The sequence below is a fragment of the Lepisma saccharinum genome, chromosome 30 (genome assembly GCF_977018435.1).
Source record: "Lepisma saccharinum chromosome 30, izLepSacc3.1, whole genome shotgun sequence".
NCBI classification, from domain to species: Eukaryota; Metazoa; Arthropoda; class Insecta; order Zygentoma; family Lepismatidae; genus Lepisma; species Lepisma saccharinum.
Window position 1 is genome coordinate 8,036,077 of NC_139258.1, and position 21,863 is coordinate 8,057,939.

At 36.9% G+C, this 21,863-nt stretch overlaps 1 protein-coding gene across 3 annotated transcripts in view; it reads left to right on the forward strand.

The window, feature by feature from the left end:
* The window catches only part of LOC145982073 (uncharacterized), a 249,948-nt gene extending 228,861 nt beyond the window's left edge, over positions 1–21,087 (forward strand). For 2 of the 3 annotated variants that reach the window (XM_083115665.1, XM_083115666.1), the window contains 3 exons: positions 116–278; positions 17,714–17,846; positions 18,593–21,087. In XM_083115665.1, coding sequence (XP_082971791.1) covers positions 116–278; positions 17,714–17,846; positions 18,593–18,733 — 437 coding nt within the window. In that variant the 3' untranslated portion in view covers positions 18,734–21,087. Of the gene's footprint in view, positions 1–115; positions 279–2,981; positions 3,076–17,713; positions 17,849–18,592 lie in introns of those variants that run through there. The other variant, XR_014441018.1, reaches the window with a different exon arrangement.
* Positions 21,088–21,863: the final 776 nt, after the last annotated feature.

Consider the following 21,863-nt stretch of genomic DNA (forward strand, 5'->3'; position numbering starts at 1 on the left):
ATTGTCAGTGCCAGGATTTTCTGGGGGAAAAAACATGTATTTTAATGGTTATATTTTGTTACCTACAATTTTAAATTTTCCACTTGAAAACTGCAACTGGAGTGGTTTTTGTTAGTTCCAGGACCTGTGTTCATCGACCTTGATGTGCCAAGAAGTTCTCCTTCATCGGACAACTACCGCCGGGACTTTGCACACGGTGCTCTGCCTAGCAACCGCTCCAAGCAGAGTTCTGTGGACGATTCCGACTCCGATTTGTCCCAGACTCGTCGTGCCCAAAGGTAAGGTCCTTTGAATGATAATGTGGTACATCATGTATTAATATTTAAATCACAGAGCAAAGCATATTTTACCTCTAGAAATGTATAGTATTCATTTTCATACTAACAGTTTGTTGACAAATGTTTCACCAAACCCTTTGACGGAATGGTTAACATGGCATGCTAAGATGCCTGGTGTCCTGGGTTTGAATTGCAGGTTAGCCATGCGTGTTCTTTGTAAGTGTCCTTTCATATCATCACTGATCCTCATTGTGGCGATTAGCCAAAAGTGGCAGAAAGGCGATATTAAATAACAAAAAACAAATCAAATCATAATGACTTGATTCATGCTAATTAATATGTTTTTGTGAACCATATGATGAAACAACTCATGTTAAAAGGGGTATTCTAGCAAGAAGAGCTATGATCTGATCTTGAAGTGCCAGAATTAGGAATTATTCCTACAGAGATATTATGGTGATTTGAATTTTTTTCTTGCCTACATCTTTTTGCGTGTGTGTTTTTTTGTATTTGATAATAACATTTACTCGCTCTATGGTTACTATAAGCAGATTATTTAGTAACTATACAGTAATAGAAACAAGTCCTACTCATATAAAAAGTGGGCAAAACGTATAGGTGGACCCACCTGAATTTTCAGTATGTTGTCCAAGTGAAATTACAACTCAATGATTTCCTCAACAAGTTTTATTACCAATTGTCTAACGCTGTGCCAACGATATCCAATTACTTGGGGTGCACCATAAACTATTTTTAAATAATTATCTGTCTGGTCATGATGAGCTACAATTGATCACATAACATGTTAATTTCTCGGAAACCCTTTAGGCATTAACGATGGATTTATTTTTAGTCCTAGTGCATCCTAGTTTATCATGATATAAATTATCACAACGTATCCCTCTGTCTGTAACAGTCAAAGAATCAAAAGCGAAGAGCCAATTCACTTTTAATGTTGTTAAATTCCCAAAAGTGTGCAAGCAGCAAATAAGAAATATGGTAAACTGAGAGATTTTAAAATTTCCAACGTTATGTACTATTCATGATTGGGAAAAGAGAGATGCGGTAGTTTATAAATACAGAGAAACTAGTACTCACTTTATCCACGAAACTGTTTTTTCTTCTTCGTTCTATTAATATCAGTGGCCACTGCCACTATCCTCATTGGAACTTGCTGTACTGTTGCTTGGCATACATCTTTTGTTTGTAGTTCTCCGGCTGCCGCTAGGTGCGCTGTTGTTAACTGTACGTATGCATCCGTGTCGTCTGCTATTTCCCGGTGTTAACTGTTGTAGTAGGGGTATCCAAGTGTGGTGTGCCTGTCCACTATCGATGTTTAGTTCGTGCGGGGAGTACATTATGGCAGCAGCAGCCGGAGAACTACGAACAAATAAAGCACGCCAAGCAACAGTACAACAAGTTCCAATGAGGATGGTGGTAGTGGCCACTGAAATTAATACAACGAGGAAGAAAAAACAGTTTCGCGGATAAAGTTAGTACTAGTTTCTCCGTATTTATTTATGTACTAGATACAATTTGCCGCTTTCTTTTGATTGCTGCAGTCAACAGCTGAAACCAACTGATACAAAAATTACTAAAATATGGGGGCTGTCAAACAATAAAAAAAATTAAAAATCTATGCATGTCCAATCTTCAATATCGTGGATGCAACTGAAGTAAACAAAAATGTAATTCAATCCTTGAATTTAAACTTGAAGCTTTCCTGATTAAAAATATAATTTGGTGTACTGAAAAATATTTAGTACAAATTTATTTATCGGGTATTAAGTTTAAATCCTGACCTGTGCATTCTTTATGTGTCCCTTCGTCAGTTTCATCACATCATCACTCATCCTCATCTTCGTGATTAGCCAAAAGTGGCAGAAAAGCGAAATAAAATAAGCCAAGTCAGTCAATCATTCATCATAGTACACATCCTACAACACTGAGGATCTGATTATTACCCAAGGGCCACATTGTTATTACACAGTGAACACAACTCCAAGTTATCATCTCTGTATGACTTTATACAAAATTCTGGAACATTTAGTAGACATTGTAATTGTAATTCTCTTATATATAATTTTATCATTTCTATAAGGCATATATGGGGAATATAAAATAATTGCTTTTGAAGAGAATCACTGTAATTATGCATGTCTTAATGTTTATTTGCAGAAATAATTGTATAGAACGTGAAGCTTTACATGCACACGTCTATTTTAAAATGCTGTTATTTTATATCTCCCTTTTAGGACATGTTTTATCAACAGGAATAGATGAAATTACTAATTAAATTCAAAGTAAGCAAAGCATAACATGTTACGTAAATTTCAATATTAACAGTATGTTTAGTTATTCCGTGATTGCCAAATACATTACCATCTGTAAATAATTCACAACTAATAGAAAAGACATGTGTTTAGTGGTTTCTATTCATTTACTAATAACACACTAATGATCGACCTCCTAACAACTGGTTTGGTGTAAATAGTTGTGTAATTTTACAATTTGTTGTTTTCCTATGTGTAGATCTTGGATTATCGTAGTTTGTAAATTATCATTGCAAGGTTTGCTCTCTTCCAGTATTATTATAACATTAACAGTCATAGTAAACCTTAACTAAATCAAGATTATAACAATATTAACAGTGGTTCAGTGGTAGTTAACTATTTGCTAAAATAACAGAATTCATTTTCTCAGACTCTTACAGATCTAAGTTGTGCCAGTTTAGAGATAGTAAGCCTATCTAGTCTTCCGTTATTGGTGATGAGTACCAGATGTGAAGCAAATGCAGGTTTGTGCTTCTTCTAATACCAACATAATGTTCTTCCAATTAGTGATCCTACTTGTGGAAATGAATTTCTTCCTGAATCTATTTGACTTCATACTTCCACATCTCGACACAAATGACTATGGTGTACTTCCAGCATTTTTGTACATTCTTTGTTCTTCATGAATGCTTATCTTTTGTTCTTTCAACTTCACAACTTGCATTACCAATATCTAAACTGTCACATTAGCTTTAATGTCTTTTCATAGTTTCTTCAGCGACACAACCAACCGTTTTGTAAAAAGGTTTCCTTTCCAATGTCCACAACTAATTGCATTTTACTAACATTGTTTACTAACATCTTCATAACCTAACCATATGTAAGATATCCCATGAAATATTTCTGCTGAGATCTGAATTAACTACTTTCAAAAGCACAATAATACAAACTTAACTTTATTTCAGATTTTAATTTTTTCAGTATCCAATAATTGTAATGTAACACAAAGGACATGTTCACCTGATGAAATTAACATGAATTCATAAATTACCAATGAATATTAGAAATGGGCAGGATGGGAGAAATACCGCCCACTGAAGAAAAGAGGTGCGACACTCAAATAACAAACATATTTTCATTACAATTTCATCCCCACTAGCAGACAGTCTGGTCGAGACCTACACCTTGCAGTGGAATACAAGCCACTTAATGAAATATGTCTCCACTGGGGATTGAATACGTAACCCTTTGATTTCAAGGCAGTAGTATTACCATTAGACTACTGGTATGGGGAGGCCCAATTTTAATCTTTCTAATTTTTAGCATTTAGGAATTAGGTAGTTTGTGTACCCTTTTATTTCATAACATCATATTTCTCCCTTTCGGATATTTGCAATGATAAGGATAGATATACAAGGAAGAGTCAAATCAGAACCTTAAACTTCCAATAAAAATTATGTGACAGACTGTATACAGGTTAAATTTACATCAGGTGTCAACTGTTATTACAAAACAACCTCAAGGATGCAACACTGATGAAGTGAACTTCACAACACCATTTTCGTCATTTTTAAAGATGGCGCCTCCTTAACACACTTGGACTAGTGAAAATCAGTGGTTTCTTGCCCTCTGGAAGCCTTAAACTTCTAGAAATTCAATTGAAAATGAAAATGCAATATATCTATGCGTGATTACCATGCTAGCAAGTTTACGAATGGAGGGAGATGGGTGGAAAGACCTTCGCAATGGCTCATAAGTGAGTGTGCATGCATCCCGAAGTCTTCTTCCTGAGATATACAGGCACTAACTCAAGACTTGAAAATATATGTGGAACTAGGATTACCAGAGCACTATAGTAGGACATTATGTCCCAAAATGTAGGACATAAAACATTCACAATAAATAATAAACATTTTTAGAACATGATGTTACATATAAATGAAAAATTTACACTTTTCACCTTTAAAACAATATGATTTCTTAATAAATTCTTTAATGCAAATTTTCCAACCTTGTAATGAATTCTAAACAATACACTTCTCACTACACATGTTTTAACTTGTACTTCTCAGAGGAGCCAATATTTATCAGTATATCAGGTTTAGTCAAAATATATTTATGAGAGACTGAACAATCACACTCTTTGAAATTATACAGAACCCCAGTAACAAACTTTTTACAGACTAATATATATATATATATGTATGTATCACATGACTTCATTGTGCTGAAGGTAATGAAAGTACTTCCTCATTATGACCTGTAATGGCAAACAAATATTCAGCAATTACCGTAATTTGAAATGGTTCCAGAAGTTTCATCTTTGGTATTTTTTTTAGTTCAACATCTTTGTTCTCTATACCCCCTGCAGTGACCCTGCTTTACAATCAAAATATTAAATAAGAATGGGAAACACCTTGTCCCATCACTATAAACCCCAAGGCAAGACATTTTCTCAGGCATTGAACAGTGACATCATCAGAACGGGGCCCAAAAACCTTGTTCATTAATTGCTTTCGTTTTTGTTCAAGCAGAAACTTTTCCTTTCTTTTTGGGCAATAACTGAATCAAAATAAATTTCACTATTGAGTTTGGGAGTGCAGTCCATAGACTTGTAACTTGCATTATTTCTCTTTGTTCAACAGAAACACGTATTTTCCCAATTAATATTATGTTACACTCAAAATGTAGGACATTTATGATAATTTTCAACTTCCTCCCGGACGCAGGACGTAAGGCTAAAATGTAGGACATGTGCGGGAAAAAACCGGATGCCTGGTAACCCTATGTGGAACATCATCCGATATATATACTAAAACTCTACATGCAGAAGTCTACTAGATAAAAACGAAAACAAATAAAGGTCTCATTTGACTGTCCCTCATAGTAATCAAGTTGAAAACATATGGTTAAATCCCCTTCTGTGCTGCTTTCGTGTAACTGTTAGCCCATGAATGGTTGTGGGCACACTGTTCTCCCAGTGAATATACCAGGTGGTCAGAATTAAAGTTACCCAACTCAGAGCCCTCTGTAGCCTGTTTGAGGCATCGTAGAACTCTGAAATTTGGTGAATCCACTATGCAGACCATGAGGAAGAGGATGGCGATAAAAAAAGAAATAGTTCAATTTTCCACCACCAGGTTTAAATGTGGCGCTGTACTTCCATGATGTGTTGTAATAATGACGTAAACTGCTCCAATTGGTTATGGATTTGCCTTAATCTTGCAATAAACGAGAGATTATTTTCTTGCAACTTACAGCCACTAACAAATGTCTTTCTAATTAATAACTCGGCTAAATAACTTAATGTGAGTGCTGAACAAATGTTCAGTTGCTTCGTGTAACTGTTCATCATGCTGTGCTACACTTCCAACAGGTCATTCACACTTCTGGCACGCATATTGAACACTGCTGTACTGGCAGAAACCAACAATAAAGATTTGTATATCTGACTTGTGTTTTTCAATATTCATTATTAGAGCGCCACATTTCAACCTGGTGGCGGAAAATGGAACTTTTTTTTTATCGCCATCCCCTTTTTCATGGTCTGCATAGTGGATTCACCAAATTTCAGAGTTCTATGATGCCTCAAACAGGCTACAGAGGGCTCTGAGTTGGTAACTTTAATTCTAGCCACCCGTTACTACACTGTTCCTCGTTTGTATGGGGATAGGCCAAAACAGGGAGATGTATATTTTGATTGATTACACCAAGTTTCAACCACAATTGTATCCGACATCGTTGAGCCAGGGCCACCAAAAGAATAATCCTCCCTGGACACTCCAGACCACTGGACAAAGTCAAGTCTCTGTCAGACACAGATCCATGGGGAGGGTGATAGGGGAGCAGTTGCCCCACCCAAGTGCCATGTTCTTTTTAAACATATTATTATACCTAATACTTTTGAGGATTCAAATCTTCTCTCTTTTAATCACCAAATTTAACATTCTTGAGAATATTGTTTCAAGTTTCATTTAAACCCATTTTATACTTATGATAAGTTATTCGGAACTGGACCTACAGTTTAAATTTGGATCTGAACCACCGTGCCTCAAAAGGGAAGGAACATGAAACCCTTTGAAATATAATAGGTTTTTTTTTTTTATTATTTACTTGGTAAATGTCTGTTATATCGGAGACACATTAAAATTGGATATTTTGTGTTTCGGATGGTTCGTACTTACCAATTGTGTATTGCAGAACATAGTTGAAGGTGCCATTATGCTTTTTACATGAAAATAACTTCGATTTTTCACATTACGAGTAATTCTTTTGGTTCCTTTCTTCCGTTGCGGAACATACAATATGGCACGCACAGCTGTGGATCATCGTGCTTGTGTTTTGTCCATTTGGAGTGGGTATGCAGTGTTTCAACCTTCATAACCGAAAAATACCTACTTTCATGTTCATTATGTCATCACAAACCATTGACGGATAGCCCCAAAAAACATTCATGATAGCCCCATGAACCAGTCACGATAGCCCCACGAACCATTGACAGATAGCCCCAAAAACCATTCACGATAGCCCCACGGACCATTTCCGCCAAGGTTAGGTAAGGTTGGGTTAGGTTAGGTAAGCATAGTTAAAAAAAAATCCTCGTAAAAAAAAAAGGCACGTTTGGAAACACTGGCGAGACCACGTGACTTTCGACGCTCGCGCCATCTGCAGGTACATAATGGAAACAATGGCATAATGTTGTCGCTTTGCACAAAATGCAAGTTGATTATATCAAGAGTGCTTATTTCTTGTTGTGCAGCATTCTACGGTGAGAAAATACCTCCATGAACTTTCAAAATGCTACAGAAACTCATTTCCGTAAGTAGTTTCTTCTGTAAAAATGAAGAAATGTGTCTCCGATATAACAGACATTTACCATTTACTTTACTCCTTATATGTGACCATTTGTTTACAGAAGCAATAGAAGGAATTATGATAACAACAGTAATCAACATATTTTTCACTCATAGATCCCTTTTCTTGCAAAACTATACTCCAATCTATAAAATATGGAACTTAACTTGATTCCTGTATACAGTGCTGTATATTGGTTGTATAAAACAGTGCAAGTGTAGCTTAGAATTGGTTCTCGGTGAGGAAAGGTACTGAATGAAATTCGCCCCTCCCAACTGTAACTTCTTGATCTGTGATTGGCCTCGGTCACCTATAAATAATCCGCCCAGGTACTCGGTTTAGACCTTACTTGACAATTGATACCTCCTCCAAACACATCATGTGTCGGGGAATACTGACAAATGACAAGATAGAAATAAATACGTTACCCTGAGGATGCAGACAGAACCAGTCTCTTAAATGTAGGTACATAGAAACTGTAAACATCGATGATCAGCTACAAAGAACCAATGAATTGAAGTTTTACTATTTTGCACGAAGTCTATGATAAATTGATGACTTTGATAATCATAGAAATTCAGGAAGCAGGGTATAAAATATACGAGGGCCATCCGGAAAGTAGTACCAGTTTTTTTAATTTTAAGAAAAGTAACAAATATTTTTTGAAAGAACTTTGTAATTGTTAACAACATGCTTTAAACTACTTCTCTAAGCTGCTCGTCAAGTCAACCTTGCAGCAGGTTTTCGCATATGTAGTTCCAAACGTGCGCGCAAGAACATAGTTCCACTGAGACGGGTTCTATTCCGACACAACTGCATACTTGCAAGAAAACAGTTATTTAATTTGTAATATACAGACAAAATAGTACATCCATTAGCAGGTATGGACTTAATTGGTTGCAATCACTGTGCAGACGAACTTGGAACCGTAGATTCGCCAACTGCAATGTGTAGTGCGTTGAAGAGACACTGAAACTTTAGAGCGAGTCGAGCGAGACTGAATGCGTTGCAGAACGCGTGAAATCGGCGATACCAGTGTTGCACATCCCACTATTTTAACCCTATGTTTATTGTAGAGCGGCGAGAATGGCTGAATCTACTGTTCAGCGCGCGGTTTTACCCGAATGTTATTTTGGACTTCGTCCGAAGGGAAATTTTCTTCAAAGAGAAGCAAGTTGTTTTGAATGCATAATCCTCCTTGCGGCAACAAGATCAAAGTAAAACAGGGCGTGAGGTGATTTGCCGTCAATGTGCGCACGAATTGTATCACGGGTGTTGAATGATTTGCTGTTTGAGTTTAGCAAGAGGAAACGATTGTTTGTTTTTTGACGACAAAAGAATCTCCGCGGTATTAAAAGATATCGCAGTGAGAAGAAATATGTTTATTACTTGGACGAGACGTCCTTCAACTCGGTGGGTGGGGGAAGGGGGAATAAAACATGGAAGGATACCAGCATGCAAAACCACGCCAGGGCTGAAGAAACCAACGATGAGGGGAAGGGGGAGGCTTATTGTTTCACCCACTGGCGGCAATGAAAGCTTTGTTGAAGGTGCATATTTACTGTTCCGCGCAAAGAAAGGGAAGGGTGATTATCCGCAAGAAATGGACAGACCAAGATTTGAATCCTGGTTTAGTGAAGTGATTCATAAATTGAAACCAGAGTAATAGCGACAGACAATGCACCTGATTGTATATATCACCAATAACAAATGATGCTTTTTTGGTGGTATAACTTGAATTGCGTGTGTCTTACAGGAACGGATGTATTGCGGACGAAGCAACCACGTTTTTCATAAATGTATTTCTTTCTAAACCAAAAAAAAAAAAATTGTCATTAAATTCAAGAGGGCCTATCGTTGTTTACTTTTATCTTTGTTCATTTTTATTTTTGCGTGCTCGAAATATACACACACGCTCTCATGTTTCGAAGATATTTCGCATTTATATTAAGTAATGACACATTTATTAAATAATCTATGCGCAGAAAGTACTTTTAAAATTTCATGTTTCAGGAGACAAAGAGAAGCAAAAATACATTCCACTTGACATGCATGCGGGTTTTGATGTGTTGTGCGGTTGGCAATACTGTGGATTTTCTCAGTGTCTGCGATGTAAGCAGTTCGGCGGTTGAGGAAAGACTGGCACGGAAGATTCTGAGCTCAGTTCTCGCGCGGATTGATACATAAAACCTGCTGCAAGGTTGACTTGACGAGCAGCTTACATAGTCAACATGTACATTTAGGCATTTGTCATAATGTGTAACGAGTTTTTGTAACCCAGCTTCATATTCCTCTGACACCAGTCCATTGAGAAAAGTAGTCAGCCCCTCCTTACTGTGAAATGTCTTTCCTCCCAAAAAGCCCTTTAGTTATGTGAAGAGATGAAAATCTGAATCAATTTCATGAAAAATTGTTGATGAAAATCAGGGAACTGTTCACTGATTTCATTCAGTGTGACGTGCCGATCGTTCTTAATGAATTTCTCAACTGCACTAAGCAGTTCATCCTTGATGGCGTACGGGCACCTGGAACATTTGTCTTTATGGACGTTCTCCCTCTCAGAGTTAAAGTTTCGACACCAGCGCCGAACAGACAACTAGTCAATAACATTGTCTCCATAAACCTCCTTTAATTGACGGTGAATATCACATGGTCGCACATTCCTGGCGTTGAGAAATCTGATCACAGCCCTAACTTCACAAGTGGCGGTGTTCTCAAATGTTTTGAACATTGTAAACATTGACAGAAACAATAACTACAATGACAGTGCTACAAAACTTCGCCCACACTGAGGAGACAGTCAACTGAAGTCGTTTTTATGGCTACTCGTGTCACTAGCGCTCCACATGGTGCGAACAGCTACTACTTTCCGGATGGCCCTCGTATATTGAATTAAAGTTGGAAATCAAGGTATGGAATCCTTCGATCTTTTATTCAAAGGTAACTTTTTCTTACATTATACAGTGTGTTTCCATGATCTTGAATGAAACTGTCAGGGTGGGTAGAGACTGTGCCAAGTACCAGTGTGAGAACCCCAGTCCGGAAACACATAATTTAGAAGTTAAAAGCCAAAATTATTTGGGGCTGCCTAAGGCAGTGGAATAGGGCAACTCAAAGATGCGGCTTGTAGATTTAATACAAATATTACTGCAGTGCATGGACTTGCACTCCGGTACAGCAAGGCAAGCAGTGGTGGTACACAGCATAACTGTTACAAATTACTTTTGTAACTTTTAGTTTTTCATTATATCTTGCATGTTGCCTGAACAGAATAAACCTGCAAGTCTCCAAGGTTCGTCCTTTTTCGATATGTGGCCATCAACAACCTCTCGCAGCATGTTGACAAAACATCTGTGTAACATCACCCTGCAAGCCTGTAGCCTGCAATGCCACCATGGGCCCAAAAGACCTTGAAGGATCCAATGGGAGGGTATGTTGGTGGAGGAAAATTTTGTTTTCCAATAGGCAATGCCTGAAAGAAAGCCAGAGTGCAATTGCTTCAGTCTGTTGATGTCCTCAGTGTTGCGAACTTCACGATTAAGTGTCCAAGTGTACTGTATACTTTCAGCGATGTAGCATATCCACCAAGCTAGTTAAAATTTATATTTAGAAATAAACTATAAAGTTTCGAAACACAGGAGAAACACAAAAATATGATTGGTGACTTACGGATGACGTTTCAGAGCGTTCGGTCTATTTAGACAGCTAAACGTTGTCGCAACATATACTGAACATTACGTAGCAACATTAGGTATGCAAGGGGTTAACGTTGCCACAACGTTTTTGGAACATTACCTTGCTGCCTGTGTAATTTAATATAACAATGCACATTTAAAATATGGTTATTTCACATGGTAAGCTATTAGCAATCTTGCCAAGCCATTTTTATATATACTACAAATGTGTAACAGGAAAAACTTATCTTTACATATTATAGAAACTTTTCCTGCTCCACCAAAATAGACAATTGTTAGTTGGAGATTTTCATGAATTAACACATCTCTAACTACACCTGGTAATAAGTTTCTTTTTGCAGCACTTAGCTCCTGATTATATAGTCTGGGATAAAAATATTTATCATGGGAGTTTCACTTGTATTCAACATATTTCATTTTCTGATCTTCCTTACAACTTCAATATTCACACATCTTTCGAAGGATAATAAAACACATTTTTTCACTAATTACAATTGAAATTATCCTTATTTGTGTTTCTAAAAGTTATGTTTGTTTTGCATTTGAGTCACACTGCCATCTAGTGTACGCTGTAGGAAATATAAGGTTTGGTGGCCAGTGCACATACAAATTCAGATTAAACAAAACACTCCGATCTGACGCTTGTGGCTCTCATGGTGGTGACCATCCAAACTAAAGCGTATTCAGTGGAATGTTTTTTTTGTAACGTTAATGCAACGTTATCACAACGTTGTTCCCCTACATACAACATTCATCATAAATACAACATACATACAACGTTGTGGCAACGTTATCACAACGTTGTTCCCCTACATACAACATTCATCATAAATACAACATACATACAACGTTGTGGCAACGTTAGTGTATTGACTGGGAAGGATATGACATGAAACTAAATTGTAACACTGTTGCAGGCAGCCCCAACTAGTTTTGCCTTATAACTTTGTAATGAAGCATTTGCTGAGTGGGATTCCTTATCTCATATTTGGGTCAGTTTCCATCCACCCTGCCAGTTTGATTCATGGTCACAGAAACATCCTGTATATTAGGTTTAAAAAGTATTAGAAAAATGAAAGGATTTTTCACTAAGATATAATTTTGTAAATGGTTCTGGTGATATTAAGTCTGTAACATAGTAGATATTCACAGTACATATGTTTTAGAACAAAGGTGTGCAAACTTTTATAAGGTCAGTATCTACTTGAGATAAGAGTTATTTACAGTTAAGCTAGATAATGCCTCAAAATAAGGTTAGAAGTTTTTATAAGAAGTAAGACAGGCTCTATACAGAGGCATGGTGGGCCAGATGCATCCCACTGGTCGTAGCTTGGGCAGCCCTGTTTCAAAAATACCAAAAAACACCAAGCTATCATACTAATTGTACTTTCTGTTTGCCTTTAATAGCTAAGGTCACTGATTTCTTGCCTTACATGTTGCAAATTAACATAATGCACATAAATTTACATTAATTTCTTCTGAAAAGTGTCTCTTTACTCTTTCCCTTAGAATGTCATAATACGAACATGGTTCTTCTATCTTCCTAAGAACTTTGTGCTCAGATATTTGTAGTCTGTACACTCTTACACTATATATTTAATTAAGAACTTCAAATGATTTAATTAGAACATATCAGAGAAGTAAGACAGACTTATTTATATTATTATATAAGCATATCAGAAATAAAACTTGATAACTTAAACTTCATTAAAAAGTTGGTTAACATTTGATCCATTCAATAGCCAGTAATTGCCAGAAATACATGGGGACATATGGGTAAACACACACAGCCACAATACAATGGACAAACATTTATTTCTGTCTTTCTTGGTTCCATATTTTCATGGATTATCAAGTTTTACTTCTGAGCCTTTCATGTATAAGAAAAGAGCATATCCCAATTGACCAAAAGTGGTTGGCCCAACGTTTAACCAACTGTACTGAAAATTGTTGGCCAAATGTAAGAACATATCATTGGCAATGGTAATTTTGGCCAAGGTTCCAACATTGGGTCAATGTGTAGTTTTTACGTTGGACCAACATACTGACAACGAAAGTTTGTGTTCATATATATGTATAATTTATTGTGAAGCCAAATATAAACTCTAGTACAAATTGTTGTATAAAATAATAACTTACTTTTACACTCTAGAATTTACAGCATACTTTTAAAAGTTGTCTTAACATGAGAAAGCAGTTTTTAAAACTGATTTTGACTCACTTTTCCATGGTTAGGCAAGAGTTGGCCCAACGTAAGACCAACTTGAATTTGACAACCAAACGATTAACCCAACCTTTCCCATGTAAAAACTGCAGTTGGCCCAACTGTTGTGGTTACTTGGGATAAATGTGTAGTGATTCATATGTAGACTGATTTCCTTGGAATTCAGCATCTGGAAATGTGGTTGTAACACTGCCTCCAAGAAGAAAAAAAGTAACATTTGCCATGTGTAGTTTGTGGAGGTGTCTCTTCAAGGATTAAAGAAATGTGGAGTTCCTTGCATGTAAGTTAATGTGTGTTAGTGAACACACTTTATTTAAAACTGGAGTCTTCATGTGCCATTAAATGGTGCAGCCAATTGGATTGATGCTCTGCGGGACCTTATTTGGCCGATGCCAGCAGAGCCATTTTAAATAAATTCTCTCCTTTCAAATATCCACTATGATATTGCAAATTCTGAAGAAGTACATCTGGTTAAAATTCCTTGTAGAGCGTTGATGTGTGTCTTCATGCAATTTTGTTTTGTCATTGTCTGGATATTCACATTAGTTTTAATAGGTTATGTAGTCACTTATACAGGGTCTGTATAAAAAGTAATGAGACCAAATGTTTTTGACACGACTGTACATCGCAGCGTGCTCGCTCCAGGTGGGTTCGATGGAGGGGAAGTAAGCTTCAAAATGCACCTAGCCTCAGTCACCTACAAGCTTCCGTGCGGTTCGTATCATGGTTTAAGTGGACCCCTGTCTATAGGCTCGGTCGAAGCTCAAAAATGCAACTTGCCATTTAACAGTGCTACACCATTAAATTCTGTGTGGTACTCGGAAAATCGGCTATGGAGACGTTGGCCATGATCCAGCAGGTGTCCGGGAGTGAAAGTCTATCAAGAGCTGCTGTTCAAAGATTGTCGAGAGAGTGTGGAAGATGAACCCCACGCAGGATGCCCGTCCACGAGCAGAACCGAGGACAATGCGCAATGTGTGCGTGATGTGTTGAACTCAGACCAGCGGTTAAGTGTTCGAATGATTACACACCGCGTAGGAATTGATAAAATGACTGTGCACATCATCATTACCGAGGATTTGCAGATGAGAAAAATTCTGTGCCAATTGGAGGCTGCATCATGACAATGCACCAAGCCACACCTGCTTCGTGGTCAACGACTACCTGGCTCGGAACGGCATCACAATGCTTCCCCAGCCCCCCTACAGTCCCGATCTGGCCCCAGCTGACTTTTTCCTGTCCCCCCGAGTGAAGACAGCCCTCAAAGGACACCGCCATGGGACTGTAGCAGAGGTTAAAGCGGCTTCGACGCGCTGCTTGATGGACTTCCAGGGCACCTTCCAAGCATGGAAAACTCGTTGGCAGAAGTGTGTCGATGCCCAAGGGTCCTCTTTTGAAGCATGTTAATGATTTGTAGCGATATCTTCAATACATTTTTTCCCCAAATTTGATCTCATTACTTTTATACAGACCCTGTACATTGATATAAAAATCGAAGAAAAATTATGTAATTTATTCAACACATGTAAAACGAAGAAATGTAAAGCCATCATTATAATTATTAAAATCATTCTTTTATTCATTCATCTTTGAAAGATTTATACACAAGCACTGTTTCACACATGCAGCAGTAAAAAATGTTTCCTCCTTGTGATGGGCATCTGTTTGTGCAACAGGTTTTTATGAAATGAGATGGTGAGAATGTGTAGCCATGTTAATTCAAGTTTAAGCAGTCCCTGCATTTTAAAACTGATATTTTTTGTTGAAATAGAATCTTTGAATCAACAGAATATAGGGCATCCTTATGTTACGAGACTTTAGATGCAGTAAGATACATGAAGCATGCTTATATATCTGCATACCTGTTTATTTAACATCAGAACTTATAGTAGTCTGTATCGCAGATGGTTTGGTCACTGGAAATTAATCAAATTAAATAAACAGGTATGTGGATACACAAAAACATTACATGTATATTAATAGGGTATTTTGTTAGTTGCAGGTCACTATATAGAATAGATTGACTAATAATAATATTAGTAATTTTATTTGAACACAACACAAAAACTACATGGTAAAAAATAAACCATGCTAAAACTGGTCCCAAGCTTTCGACGCTTTTCCACATACATCATTAAGAGAGTATGTAGTTGGAGGTGAGGGAAAGATGTAGTGAATTTTGCATCTGCTTTCCACCCCTCCCCCCTCAACCATGGACGTCCCCAGGATTTTTTTCAGGGAGGAGCAAGCAAGGAACTTTTTTTTCAAGGAGGGCCCCCAAAATAGTACGATGGTCATCTGGAAAGTAGTACCCATTTTTGAATTTTAAAAAAACTAACAAATTTTTTTTGACAAAACTTTCTAATTGTTAACAACAAACTTTAAACTACTTCTCTACATAGTCACCATGTACATTTAAGCATTTGTCATAACATGTGAGAAAAGTAGTCACCCCTTCTTTCAGTTCCTCATCACTGTGAAATGTCTTTCCTCCCAAAAAAGTCCTTTACTTTTGTGAAGAGATGAAAATCTGAAGTAGCCAGTTCCGGGATGTAGTGTGGATGGTTGAACATTTTTTTAAATCATCCATCGTTCTTGATCAATTCGTCAAATGCATTGAGCAGTTTGTCCGTAATGACAGAAGGGCACTCGAAACGTTCATCATCATGGATGTTCTTTCTCCCCGAATTAAAGTTTCGACACCAGCACCGAACAGATGACTCATCAATAACATTGTATCCATAACCTTCCTTTAATTGACATTGAATATCAGATGATCACACATTCCTGGCATTGAGAAATCTGATCACAGCCCTAACTTCAAAAGTGGCGGCATTTTAAATTCTTTTTAACATTGTAAACACTCATATTAACAATAACTACAATGACAGCGCTACGAAACTTTGCACACACTGAGCAGACAGTCAACTGAAGTTTTTTGGCCTTGAGCGGCAGCTACTCGCATCACTAGCGCTCCACACGGCACAAACGGGTACTACTTTCCGGATGGCCCTTGTATATTACCCTCAAAAACCATTACTTCAGCTAGAAGTTATCATGTTCCTGCAACACTCTTGCAATAATTAACACATATTACTGTTACTGAAATTAAATTATATGTGTGAAATATATACTTTTGAATTTACTTTCATTTTCCAGGGAGTGGGAGGCATGGCCCCCCTTGATTCCCCACCCTTTCTGGACTTTTGGAATGAGTAGAAAGCTCAAGATCAGTTTCAACACTTTTTTTAATGTTGTGTTGTATTCAAAATGACATCAACACTCATGCAGTGAGAATTTTTATATTATCGCTAGGAAACTTGATTTTTCACTGAAAAAAAATCTAATTGTTGCAGACAAAAAGTATTTAAGTGCAGTGGCTTCTTATAAACACATTTTCCATTCATTCAAAATCACAAAATAACCTGATTTTGCAAACAATGCGAATAGTGGCCTTTTTTGCAAATTTAAACACATTTTGTGCTTAAACCAAAAACACTGCATAAATTAACTTCAACATTCTTACATTTTATGCTTCAAAATTAAATTTACCATAATTATGCATGTATAACGCTATTTCCAAAAACACTATGGTGCTTGTTTGCATATTTATTGCATAAGAAATGATAGAAAATAGCTTTGTCTAAAATCTTTCCCAATGTATGAAACTTTCATGAACAGGAGTCGTCCATGTGTTAAAAGACACATTTAAAAGCTCGATGAAGGAGTTATTTTAAGTATGTTTGGCTGAAAATTGTGGTAAAATAGAAACACAAATTTTGAGGAAAATAACACAGAAAATTCGAGGTTCCTAATTACGTTACAGTCCCATTTAACCGAATTTGATGGGACCGATGGTGCTTCAGTTGAAAGAAAATTCGGTTAAACCGGAACAAAGGTTTTTTGATATATGCCACACCACGAAACTACGTACAGTATAACGCTCAGTTAACAGTAAGATTTCTGGTGCACCGAACTGAATTACAAATCTCAACTGGCAGGTGTCTCTTGTCCTTGAGCGTACAGCACAGTACGCGTGCTAAAAATAGACGAGGATGGGGGAGTGGGTGAGTACAGCCAACGCATCGTAACAATGAACTTACTCTTTGATAACTAACTGTTAGACCAAAACAAAGACAAAGGTGCTTAATCGGTGCTCCCACGTAAAACACGGTCGCAAATGAGAAGTTGTTCATATTGTCATTTTTAAGGGCCTTGGGAGCATTGTTTCACTCCAGGCCTCATATTTCTTAAGAGTGTTAAAATGATGTATCCACTTGGCTGAATTCTTCATTGCAAAGTAAACTTTTTGTCAAATGATAGCAAAAATTCATCTGTTCTAATGAAGTAAAGTTGGCGTTGTGGTAAATTGCATTCTTACATTCACAGGGAAGTGACGCCAGACAAGAAAGTGAAGGCTCGCAGATGTGCATCGGCTGAACCTTGTAGTGAGTCGGACAGCCAAGGATGTGAGGGATCTTCGGCTCAACCACAAAGCCTTTCCAGTGTAAACCCTAATCAGGTAGTGCCATACATTCCACATCTATAAAATGTTCATGTAATTGGCATGGGGAAACTATGTTGAAGGTATATTGATCATGTGTTAGCGTTTCAAAAAATTAGAAAGAAAAAAATCTTTTCAAATCATATCCACACACTTTAGAATACGTGGGTTAAATCTTTAGATGGTTTTACTATCATGCACAATTGTCAGAAAAGTAAGTAGGTAATAGTTGTTTTATTCTAATATTAATTTAAAATATAAGCTTTTTAATTTCTTTCTACAAGGGATAATTTTTAAGTAAGCCAAATTTTTAGAGAAAATTTATTTTGTATCAGATTCTGCATCCCTTGATCTATTTTTTCACATAGTTTCCGTGGTTATTTAAACATTTGTCAAAATGCACGATAAGCTTTTGTAGACCCTCCTCATAGAAGTCAGCTGCCTGCGAGACAAGCCACTCCCCAACTCCCGTTTTCACTTCTCTGTCACTGCAGAAATGCTTGCCATCGAGAAACTCTTTTAGTTATCGGAAGATATGATACTCACTGTTTCAACAATATAACCTTATTGACAAGATTCATTGTATAACTGCTGCTTTTTATTGTTGTTAAATTTACTTCATTGTTATAACTATAACATTAATCAAACAAGAATAAATGTATGACGAAGTTACATCAAAAATTTTGTTTGTTTGCTTGTAAGAGCTGTAAACTACAAGAGGAATAAATCTTTGTGGTTTACATTAAAGAAAGTTTTTCTTTTAGGAAAATTCTTCACCAGTTAACGGAGAAGGAAATTCAAAAGTAGGATTCACTGTGCTGCAGCCATTTACTCCTAACAAAGGATATCGTCCAATTACGTTCACTCCTGGAAATCCACATAAAGTTGCTCAACCTGTTAGCTGAACTCTTTGTGCATCAGTGCATTTGTAAAATATATGCAACATTTCAAAGACAATCGTGTGATAAACATTTAGCATCAAAAGAATCTTAGACGAAAAGATTTCTTGTACAGATCAGCATTTTTTAAAACTATAGCTTGTGTTTTATAAGGAAGAAATGTTGACCTGAAATTTATTCTGAAATGTGCCTTTTAGTGTTTATTGTTTGCTGCCTATTTTTAGAAGATGTAGCATTTGTATAAATACACAGAAAGCCTGATGTATTTGATATTGTGTCTGTGCATGCGTGTGTGTGTGTGTTGTTTGAATATGGATATTGGTGGAGTGATTGATTTTGTAGCGCATTTAATTGTAAATCATACTTAATTTCTACCGAACCAATCTTAACAAGTTAAATTTTGAAAGAACAATAAATGAATATTATCAATTTTATACTCGTTCATAAAGGAATAAGTCAGAAATAAAGATCGTACATGGAGTGGTGTGCCTAAGGTGAGGTGGGATGGTGGGGGTCATAACTCTCCCCTTTGGCCAAGTATTTATAAAAAAAGAACGTCGAAGGCAGAAAAAGATGGCAAAATAAAGTCAAACTACTAAAAAAGTACAGAGGTTGTTTCCCATCTATGGTGACGAAATTGCACACCTCTTGCAGCACCACCAAGCGGGAAGAGAACGAAGCTGCCAGTCGTGTGGGCACGTTGGACCGTTGACTGTGCGTGACAGGAGTGGCCAGTGTGTATCGGGAAGAATGCCGCCGAAAATCAGTGGATATTGGGAGGGTTACATATCTGTACTTTCCGACGTAAACTAAAGTGATAGTCCCATTATAAAACTGTGCAAGGAGCATGGATTCACTGTGTCCAAAATGGCATATCATGGGTGTTGAAAGGGGCAGGTAAGGCGAGGCGTGGGATGACTCATATGGGGCAGAAACAGGCCAACCCCCGGCCTGCCACTAACCGCACCACACACCAGCTACAATTCGGGACGTCCGGGCGCTGATCATCAGGGAGAATCCAACCACACAGAGAAGTATCGCAAACCGGCTACAAACATCACTGAAGACATTGCACACCATCATTCACCGCAATTTGGGTTTGAAAAACCGACGCAAAGGGCATGTTCATAAGCTCAAAACAAAGTGTCAAGTTACACATCTAGCTCAACCTGGCTCTTCCTCCAAAAAATGGCAGATGAAACTGGAATTCATGCCATTCGTTTCACAGACATTCCAGTGAAGTCACCTGATGCCTCACCGATGGACTTTTGAGCATTCAGCCTACTGAAACGAGCCTTGTCTCACAGGAGACCACGCACCATTGAAGGGCTATGGAAAGGCTGTCAGGAGGAGTGGTTGAGGCTGGACATGACTACACTTCGTGCCAGTCTCCTACAGTGGAAACTTTGCTGTCGGGCAATTGTTAAGATGCAGGGTCACCAAATAGAGCATTTCTCGATGGTGGCGACATGGTTTTTCTTGAAGTAGGTGCAGTTTGAAATCGTCACCATAGATGGGAAACAACCTCTGTATACGTATCCCCTTTCAAAATTCCTGGGAACGCCACAATATTTAAACTGGAATATTCTCTTCATTTGTAAATAACTATATATTATAAGGCTATGAGGCTCAATTAAAAGTATATTTCAGGATGGTGCATATCATGTTCATTTGTACAATTCTGTTTTAATATTAAGATTACAATTGTTCGAACATAAAGTTCTACCTCTTAGAGGATAATCGTGTTCTCCCCGTTTATCATTAGCTTTACACTATCATTACTATAATCGCTACCAACTTCGTAAAAATTGTTAAGAAACCTATATTGTTGCCTGAATGTAATGTTTCCAACCTTGTTGTTTGTGTAAAATCTGTTAAAATACTTTATTTAAGTTTGAAAAGAATCTAGCACCGAATAAGGTGACTGTTAGCGAGATATTTTCAAGATTTATTATAATATATATAAGTTTTTTGTAGGCATCTTACCCCAAAGTTTGCTGGTGATTTTGTTTGTCACTATTGAAGGGTACAAATCTGTTGTTGAGAGAATTATTTGTTTGTGTTATATTTGTATAATTGTATATAAATCTGAAATTTAATACTCATTGAAGAAATATAGAATCGATAATATAGTAACAATGACAAATTGATACTAAGATATTTTGTTAAGAGCAATAGGCATAGATTATTGTATGTGAAAACAAGAAAACCTGAGCCAAAGTTTCATATTTTTCAGTGATGTGTAAAAACAAAATACTGGTGCTGTTGTTATATTTTCCCAGAAATTATTATTTATAATTGTATATTTGGAATAAGGTGTTGAACTCTTACAATGAGGAACAAACTGAAAGCAATAAATAAAATACAAATATTTGCGTATTTTTTTATACATAGAATTCATACAGAATATTACATTTGGAGGAAAGTAACATCGCTAATCAATTCTTTTTTAGATCCTTACATTGTCACCAAAAATTGTATAAATTGCTTCATGCATTGTACACTGTCTTACATATCATGGTTGCTTTTTATCAAGAGGCAGAAGTATTGTATTTAAAACATATTCTAGTTTAGGAAGTAGTGCTTGGAGAGTTACTGTTGAAAAGTAACTGAGTTACAGTTACTTTGTTCAAAAAGTAGCTTAGTTACAGCATCCCTAACCTACTGCAATGTTTAAATGTTGAAAATATAAAATAATAATAATACATTAGGAATGAAATTGGTTTATTTGTATTTATAGTAGTCATTTTATTATAATAATAATTGTTGCTGTCATGCACGCCGACTACATGGGTGCTCCGGGGCTCGAGCACCCACATAAATAATCTTGTGGGTGCGCCGCACCCACAAGATTTTTAGTTTGATAAAAACAAAATAAAATAAATATTTCTCACTTGCCAGTATCAAAAAATAATAAGCAATTAAAACATTGAGATGGGACAGACTTTGATAAAGACAAGCTAACATTGGACAGGGACATGTTTGTAGATGTGTGCAGAACGAACAAAGAAAAAGTGGCCAACTTGTCAGACATTACAAATATTTCAAGTAGAGAAAACAGTGGTCCCATGCGTGAAATGATCACAGAATTTGTGAAGTTTGTACGGGTGATTTTAGCTATACCTGTTACTTCTTG